Source organism: Chanodichthys erythropterus, chromosome 22, assembly GCF_024489055.1.
Source record: "Chanodichthys erythropterus isolate Z2021 chromosome 22, ASM2448905v1, whole genome shotgun sequence".
NCBI lineage: Eukaryota > Metazoa > Chordata > Actinopteri > Cypriniformes > Xenocyprididae > Chanodichthys > Chanodichthys erythropterus.
The window spans coordinates 7,424,534-7,433,842 of NC_090242.1; the positions used below are offsets into that span (position 1 = coordinate 7,424,534).

The 9,309-nt window shown below is 40.1% G+C and overlaps 1 protein-coding gene across 1 annotated transcript; it reads right to left on the reverse strand.

Annotated features, from left to right (window-relative positions):
* Positions 1–352: 352 nt before the first annotated feature.
* Positions 353–7,995, reverse strand: gpr185a (G protein-coupled receptor 185 a). The gene is made up of 2 exons (XM_067376791.1): positions 7,990–7,995; positions 353–1,359 (listed from the first exon to the last, which is right to left on the reverse strand). Exon 2 carries the CDS (start codon positions 1,334–1,336, stop codon positions 353–355), a length of 984 nt encoding a protein of 327 aa, XP_067232892.1. The 5' UTR covers positions 1,337–1,359; positions 7,990–7,995.
* Between the last annotated feature and the right edge of the window lie 1,314 nt (positions 7,996–9,309).

The window sequence follows — 9,309 nt, forward strand, 5'->3', positions numbered from 1 at the left end:
CTAAAGAGTGACAGTGACGAGTGCAGTGTTTTACTCAAAGTTGAACATTCTTCAACTTGAGGTGACCAGTAAAAAACGTTGAACATAGCTTGAAAAAGACGCTCAGCACCTCGTTACGCTCCTGCCGTTTAAAAAGCATGGCACTCCCATTGAAAACAATTGGAAAAGTATGCTAGCCACTGGTAAAAACGCTTTGGTGGACACAGCCTTACTGTAACGTGTAACATGGACACTGATATGAAGTGCTACTAAATTGCCCACAATAAACATTTCCTCACTCCACTGGATTACAAAATGTGGATTCTATGCAACATGTGCTTTACAAACAGGCTTGTGCTTTAAACTGAAGACTCTACACATCGCTGGGTGTCCTTGGTCGCATGGTGAATCTGTAAGGCATGCATCCACAACACGCAATCCTCAAGGATCTGAGAATTTCAGGGTTCCTGAAGGCATATATCATGGGGTTAATGATGGAGTGGCAGATGGCTGGAAGAGCCGTGGCATAGGTGTAAATCACAGGGAACCGTGTGTCCGCCACCAGCGAGTACATGGCGAGGGGGACCCAACAGAATGCGAACGTGCCCAGGATGGTAGTCAGGGTGGAGACCCCTTTCGTGGTGGAAGACGAGTGCGAGGCAGTCATAAATTGACGCTGAACTGCGATTTGCTGAGCGTGTCGGAAAGCGATCTTACAGATCTGAAGGTACAGCTGCAGAATGAGCGCGAATATCAGGAGGAAGGACACGGCGAGCGCCGCGGCGTTGCTTTTGTTCACTGGTCGACAGATGCTACAGGTGCTCTCGTCCTCCAAGCAGTTCCAGCCCAGGACCGGGAGCGAGCCGAGCGTGGCACTGGTGGCCCACAGCAGCACAAGCGTGATGTAGGTGAACGTCACTGTGCGCTCGGTGTGGTACGTCAACGCGTTGTACAGCGACAGGTAACGATCCACGGTGATTGCCAGGATGTTGAGCACAGAGGCCGAGAAGGCTGTGATGAGGAGCCCCGCCGACAGCAGCGTGACGAATCCTGAATCAATTATATAAGTTACGATGAAATTGAGGATCAGGCCCAGGCCGGCCAGGAGGTCAGCGAACGCTAGACTCCCGATGAGGACGAACATGGGCGCTCTCAGAGTGGGCGTGTAGGCGATCAGAGCAATCACCACTGCGTTCTCGCAGGACATGAGCGTGCCCGTCACGCACAGCAGCACGTCCCATGGGTTGATGATTATTACGGGCACAGGCTCAAGCTCCCAGGATGGGGCATGCGACGTGTTTCTTGCCTCCAGTACATCCCAGTTCCAAAGAGAAGTGTTCTGGAGCAGGTTACTCATTGCCACAGCAGGAGGGTGAATCACTGAAAATGAGACATCACACATAAGAGAGCATGAGATAGATAGATAGATAGATAGATAGATAGATAGATAGATAGATAGATAGATAGATAGATAGATAGATAGATAGATAGATAGATAGATAGATAGATAGATAGATAGATAGATAGATAGATAGATAGATAGATAGTCAAATGAAAACACAAATACACCTCATACTTAATGTACACTAATCACTAAGTTGGTAATATTAATCAGTCATATTATTAATTTAACAGCAGCTAATTTTAACTTTTACTTTTATGATGGATGCACTTTTTTGGGCTTCAAAATCTCAGGTAACATTCACTCCCATTATAAAGCTTGGAAGAGCCGGGATATTTTTTAATATAACTCCGAATGTGGCTGAAAGTCATATACACCTAGGATGGCTAGAGGGTGAGTAAATAATTTTCTTTTTTGGGTGAACTGTCTGTTGGGTGTAAGTAACTTTTAAAAGCAATGAATTACAATATTGCATTACTCCCTTAAAAAAGCAATTGCATTTCTTGCTGGGTCATTCCGTGTCAAAGAGACTGTCCTCCTCCAAATATGACCCTATAGGTTGTTTTTTCAAGCACCTTGTTAGGGCCCGAGCACCGATGGTGTGAGGACCCTATTGGAATTGCTCAGCCAATTCTTCTTCTTCTCCAAAATGAATCACATTTTTGAGGGCCTAAACGTTCTCAAAAACTCATGAAACTTTGCACACGCATCAGAAGTGGTGAAAATTTACATCTGATATGGGTTTCAGAATTAGGTGTGGCAAAATGGCTCGATAGGGCCACTTACTAAATTTCAGTTAAGCGCCCTTCGTGCTACGTTTCACGTACAGTTATGAAATTCGGTAGATAGATGTAACAGCCCAATACCTACAAAAAAGTCCCTGGGTGCAAAGTTTGTAAACCGAACAGGAAGTGAGATATTTTGAATTTTGGCAGTTTTTAAACTCCTCCTAGAGCTTTAATCAGATCAACATCATATTTGGTCAGTCTAATCTAAAGGCCTGTGAGACGTTAAATTGCGAAGATCTAGAGATTTCGCTGAAGGGCGTGTCCCTGGCAAAGTTCGATGTTTCGCCATGAAACAGAAAGTTGTTGTAACTCGGGCATACAATGTCGGATCTGCCCCAAACTTCACATGTTTTATTAGAGTCCTGACCTGAAGACATCTATATGACAATATTCAGTCACAGTCATAGCGCCACCTGGGGGCAACAGGAAATGACATGTTTTACACTGTGATTAACTCCTCATAGAGATTAAACCAGATCAACATCATATATGGCCAGTCTAATCTTAAGGCCTTTGAGATGTTAAATTGCAAAGATCTTGAGTTTTCGTTGAAGGGCGTGTCCGTGGTGACCAACAAAGTCTGATGTTTCGCCATGTAAGGTGAATCACTTTTTTGAGGGCCGAAACATACTCAAAAACTCATGAAACTTTGCAGATGCGTCAGAAGTGGTGAAAATTTACGTCTGATATGGGTTTCAGAATTAAGTGTGGCAAAATGGCTCGATAGCGCCACCTAAAAAAATTCAACGAAGTGCCCCTGACACTACGTTTCACGTACAGGTATGAAATTTGGTACACACATCGAACAGCCCAGTACCTACAAAAAAGTCTCTTGGAGTGAAATCTGAAAACCAACAGGAAGTCAGATATTTTGAATTATCTTTGCAAAATTTGTGCAGTTTTTGCCATTTCCAGACGTTGTACTTTAACGAACTCCTCCTAGAGCTTTAATCAGATCAACACCATATTTGGTCAGTTTAATCTAAAGGCCTTTAAGACGTTAAATTGCGAAGATCTAGAGTCTTCGCTGAAGGGCGTGTCCGTGGCGGCCTGACAAAGTTCAATGTTTCGCCATGAAACAGGAAGTTGTTGTAACTCGGGCATACAATGTCGGATCTGCCCCAAACTTGACATGTTTTATTAGAGTCCTGACCTGAAGACATCTCCATAACAATATTTGGTTACAGTTATAGCGCCACCTGTAGGCAACAGGAAATTACATGTTTTACACTGTGATTAACTCCTCATAGAGATTAAACCAGAAGCACATCATATATGGCCATTCTAATCTTAAGACCTTTGAGATGTTAAATATCAAAGATCTTGAGTTTTCGCTGAAGGGCGTGTCCATGGCGGCATGACAAAGTCTGATGTTTCGCCATGAAAGAGGAAGCTGTTGTAACTCAGGCATACTATGTCTGATGTGCCCCAAACTTCAAATGAGTGATAAAAGTCCTGGCCTAAAGACATCTATATGACAATATTCAGTTAGCTATAGCGCCACCTGTTGGCAGCAGGAAGTGTGGCACTTTTATATGATTTTGCCATAATTCTCCCCTATTTACTTGCTCACATGCATGTCGCCCACTGTTCACTGTTTTCCTGAGGCCAACGGGTAGCGGTGAGCCCGGGTGCGAAGGCCCTTTCATCGCTGCTTGCAGCTTTAATTACGACTTATATTTACATTTTAAAGTCATGCGCCCTCTAGCTGGTGTAAAAATAATGACAGTGTCGTGTTACATCTGTTGTCAGGTATGACTGTCGTTGCCAATCAAAATGCGTGTTCATTTAAACGTGTGGACTTTTTACATGGTCCATTACCCGTAATTTGTCCTATTTCCATTTAGCAAATGGCATCTTTTTATTAACGACAACACCTACCCCAACCCTAAACCTACCCCTTAGTGATTTATAGTGCATATACACTTTATGCGTTGCCTGGGTTCGAACTTACGATCACATGATTGCATATTGTTGTATACTGCAATGCTCTACCAATTGAGCTACACGAAACCTGAAATATGATGCAGATAAAAGAGTACAATGCATTAAAATGAAAGTGTCCTGTTGTCGATAGGGGCGCAACTTTAGTAAATGCTCCTATGGGTCGTATTTCAGGCAAGTGACAAACGACATATATGGGCGTATTGGTTGGAGAACATGTTGGTGTCAAATCAACCAAACTTCCCAAATTTACCAGTGTACTCATGGAACCACATTAACATGTCTACATCTCTGGGATTGAACCATCGAGGGCCTTGAAAATACAAATACCAAAAGGAAAGTTTGTTAAGAACCAGAATCTAAAAGGATATCTTTAATACTTCTTGAGTTACAAGCATGCAAACTTGAGGCAAAAAACATCACTATTTATGTTTGTCGTTCTACAGAAAAAATATTAACAAAATTAAAAATTTGAGCCGGGGACTTCAGGTTGAGTTCACACAGAATGACACTGCTTACTTTTTATGAAAAGAAATGTGTTACATCACTTTTACATTACTTTTCTCAGCTGGGCGGGGTTTGCTACGGAAGAGGATTAGGGCCAAGCAATAATAAAAAAATAAAACCATCTCGAGATTAAAGTTGTTAAATTTCGAGAAAAAAGTCGAGATAAAATGTTGAGAATAAAGTCATTAAATTATGAGAATAAAGTCATTAAATTAAGAATTTGTTCTCATAATTTAATGACTTTTTTTCTCGTAATTTAATGACTTTATTCTCATAATTTAATGACTTTATTCTCAAAGGGAACAAAAACGTTTGTGTTGTTTACATTATATGCACTTGTGCGCCGACTGCCAACAAAACACGGACATCTGATGCAGCTTTACTCCTCACCTGCGATCTGCAAATCCAGCGAACTGGGACTTGTTAACAAAGTATTCATCACCGAAATCCCGGGAACAAACAAACACACGTGCACAACTCCATTGCTGCTCCAGAAAAACAAACTTCATCCACTGTTCCCTTAACGCTGGGTTCTTTGTGAAGCTGAAAAAGGTCATCTTTCCCTCACAACCAAAAACACACTCCTTTAGTGACAGGAGCTGCGTCTCATTTCAAGGCTACGTCCTTCGGAGGTCACATTTGAAGGCTGATACTTCATCAAGGATGTCATATTTAAAGGGGCTCTATGCAAGATTTTTACTTTAATAAAGCATAAAAATACCCCGATATGTTTGCAGATATTTAGGAAACATGCTAAGTTCACCCACTTGTTTCTCAAAAAAAAAAAAACACTGCTACAGCCAGATATTCTACTTTGAAATTTGCGTTTCGTGTCAGAATGTCTGTCTTTGTTTTGGTCTGTGTGAAACCATGTGCTGCCAGTTTATCCAATAGTATTTCAGCATCACAGGTGGCAGTTGGTGGAAAACACTGCGTATTGCAACCATGGAAACCAACAAACAAACTGGGTCAGAGAATCGCAGATTCTACCTGACCTAAAAAGCCTCTGAATCCATCTAAAAATCTCTATGAATAACAGCATATCAAAACAGATAAATCAACTTAAGTCTCGCTCCCTATTGTTGCTGGCAACCCGCGTCTTTGAATGAGGGGACGGGCCAAACAATATTTTGAATTTGGATTGCAGTAGCTATTTTGAACACTGGGTGTCATTCCTACATAGAGCCCCTTTAAGAAAAGTATCTGCAATAACATTGACTGATATTCATTGAGAGGTGTAAAATACTGTCATTTCTTTCTTACATTGCAATCTAACAGTTATTTTTCTTAAATGAGACTGATGATGTATGCAGCCTTCAAAGGGTGCAGCCCCTGAATTGGGACACAGCCATTGTTGAAAAATCTCTCGGCTTCCGTATCCCGAACGAAATGCGTTTGCTCTTGGTGAAATGGGCACTTCTATCAGGGAGAAGTGCCCATACAAGGAATTCCACTCTCTTGTGACGTCATACAGGACACACTCGAAAAAAACTCTCCGAAACCTGAACCGAAACTGGAAGTAGTCATTTGGAACACAAATACTCCATCATACGTCCAACTCGTGTTTTGAAACTTTGGCCATGTTTAGCATGAGAATGCAACTCTTCAGCAGTGTAAATAAGTCAGTCACCCACCTATGGGGTGGAGTAAAGAAACGGGGCACGCCCCTGTGAAATGCATTGGAGGGGAACGTAATCGGTGACGGGTGAAATAATTCTTTGACATGGTAATGTCAAAACAATGAATGGTTTGTTTTTTTTGGTTTGTTTAGCATATGTTGTCACTGATTACGACCCCCTCCAATGCATTTCTTATAGTAATATGATCCGTTGCGCTCTGTCTCACTGCCTGTATCCACTTTTGTGTCCTTAAACATTCGTTTTTTGGGGTCGAAAGCTTATAAAAACTTATTTCTGGGGTTTTTAGCTTGTTAGCTGTACACCTTGTCACACAGCACCTTTTAGGCATTGTTCTGTTTTTTGTAATGCGTCAGAAAAGACAAAAAGGCAGCCTGGAGACGGTTGGATTGTTTTCCCCCAGTGGGCGTGGTTTTCAGATTATTATTATAAATGCACTCTCTGTCTCTATGCTTGATCTGTTCTATTTCGATCTGCTTCTCCTGCCGATGACGTGTTTCGCGGGGGCGTGCCCCCATTTCTTGACTCCACCCCCAGATCAAACCAGTGCCATAAAGAGATCCACACAGAAAAGTGCAGCGCAAAAGAAAACCGGTATCATGAGCGCACGCTTGACTGAAACGCAGAATAAAATGAGCGTTGCAAATTATTTAGTAGGTTTGAGCATGAAAAATATGCGGCAAAGATAAAATAGGATTACAGCTATCATTGATTTTTGTAATTGATTATATTTTTATTTTTGCACTAAATTATTTCATTTTGCAATTTATTATTTTTGTTTGCAAAACTTATTTTTTTCTGCTCAATACTTTATTTTTCCTTTACAATTCTTTATTTTTGTTTGCAAAACATTTTTTTATTGCTCAATTCTTTTTTGTGTTTTGCAAAACTTTATTTTTGTGCAAAACTTTAAGGCATTAATTTGACTCCATAACCCCCTCCATTAAAAAATGTGAACCAAAAACGCGAGTTGAAATCGCCGGTGTTTCTGACGTCACAAACTACCTTGTATCCAATCACGTGTGATCGTCAATGAGTGGATCGAGTTGCGTGAGTGAGTGGAGGAGGGGCTAATTTGCATATTCATAGAACCGCGTATACTAAATGAGGCAAGGGTGTAGAGTTACATTTCAAGGAAAAAAACATTTAAATATGTAATTTTAGTGATCAAAGATGAGTTTTAAGGGATAAAATCAAATGTATGATCTAATAAAGTACAAAGTTTGGGGTGTGTGTATTTTACATTGTAGAACAAAACGTTCAAGAATCATCATTATGTTTACCACACACCTTATTTTACTCATAAATTGAACACTTACTGAACTGGAGTGAATCAACATTGACCTGATTTGAGCTGAATAATGATATAATGTCTTCTGTAGAGCTGCTTTACAGCTGAAATTCAATTTGATTCATAGCCTAATTGATTAATGTTACAGCATTAACACTGTTATTAATCTGTTTATTAATGTGAAGCGCTAAATAAATGTGACTTGACTTGCCTTGACTTCACAGGTCTGTTAATATTCAAAAGAGGGTTGGGTGAATGAGTTATTTTTAGACAAATTCCATCTTTAGCCCTCTGCTGCGCATGTAAAATAAGCGGCTATACTTAATTGAGATTTTTCTGCCACTTCTGAGCTGATAATCAAACTGAAGTAGAAAAATCTCATGCAGACATTGCAACATTATTGTAAAACATAACATTTCTCAAACAAAGACTGGTACCAACCACTGAACGGGCTCGTGTCTCCATCCCTCTTCCATCAAGTGAAGATGAAGAATAGATGAGGCTCAGGAAAGCATCCCGTGCCAAGCGCATCTTTTTGGGATGAAAATGAAGGCGTGGGTGAGAGAGAATCTGTCGTCTTGCTTCTGTTGTTGTTGTTGTTTTTATTTATTTATGATTTTAATGTTTGTTCGCCCGTTTATTGGCATCAAGGTTTCTCACCTGGGCAGCGCTCAGCCTTGGCTTGTCATTCTGATCAGAACGCGTTGGCAGTTCACAGACAGCGGCGCCTGCTTGTTAGCATCTGATTGGTCGCTGAGATGACTCGCTCAGCTGACGTCAAGGGCTTGGTCTGCGCTATGATTCAGTCACAACGCTCTGCGAACGCGACGCGAAGAAACACAGCGTCGCGTATGGAATCCTGACGTCCGCGCGTTGGCGAAACTCGCGCGCTCCGGTTACAGCAGAGCTGTGCGCCATTCAGAACTGAATTCTTTTTAAATTCCAGTCCAAAACTTCAATGTAAGAAAGTAGAATTGAAGTGGAATCAAATTCAACTGGTTTAATATAAGCGAAAATTTCATTTTTCAGTAGTACGAGTACGTATTCAGAAACATGACCAGCAGAGTTAGGTATGTTACTCTAAAAAGTAGGCTAATCAGTTACTAGCTAGACGACTAATTACTTTTTCAACGGTGTAATTAGATTACTTTACTAATAACTCTCTCTCTAAAAGTATTGAATTACTTACTTATACTTTCTAAATCCCATCAAACTCGACAACAAGGATCAACACGAAACTGATTCTTTCAAATAAACAATATACAATTGCATCCTTGAACTGAACAAAGTGTGTAAAAACATACATTTTAACATCAAGTTTTGATGTTAAATCCACTATTGATTTATATAGAATTGTTCTATACAGTATTAATGCAATTACATCAGAAGTAACTGTAATTTAATTACAGTAAAATTAAGAGTAATCCCTGACGTTACTTTTTCAAGAGAAAAATATAGTGATTAGATTACTTAGTAATTAATTACAGCCAACATTTGATAACCAGAAACATCAGATGATATGAATAATCAATGTTTGATATGCCATTCTGTATTTCATTTAGGCTATGAATTCTGTTCATGGTTTATTTCAATGGAAATCAACCAAATTAATATACATGTATGGCTAAATTAAAAATTTTTTTTTTAAAAAAAAGCCCTTGAATTTCTTAGACCTCCTGGAGCTTTTCTTTATAGTGATTGTAACAATATATAGCTACATATATAAAAGGGTCATTGACGAATAAGGTTTTTAAAATTTGT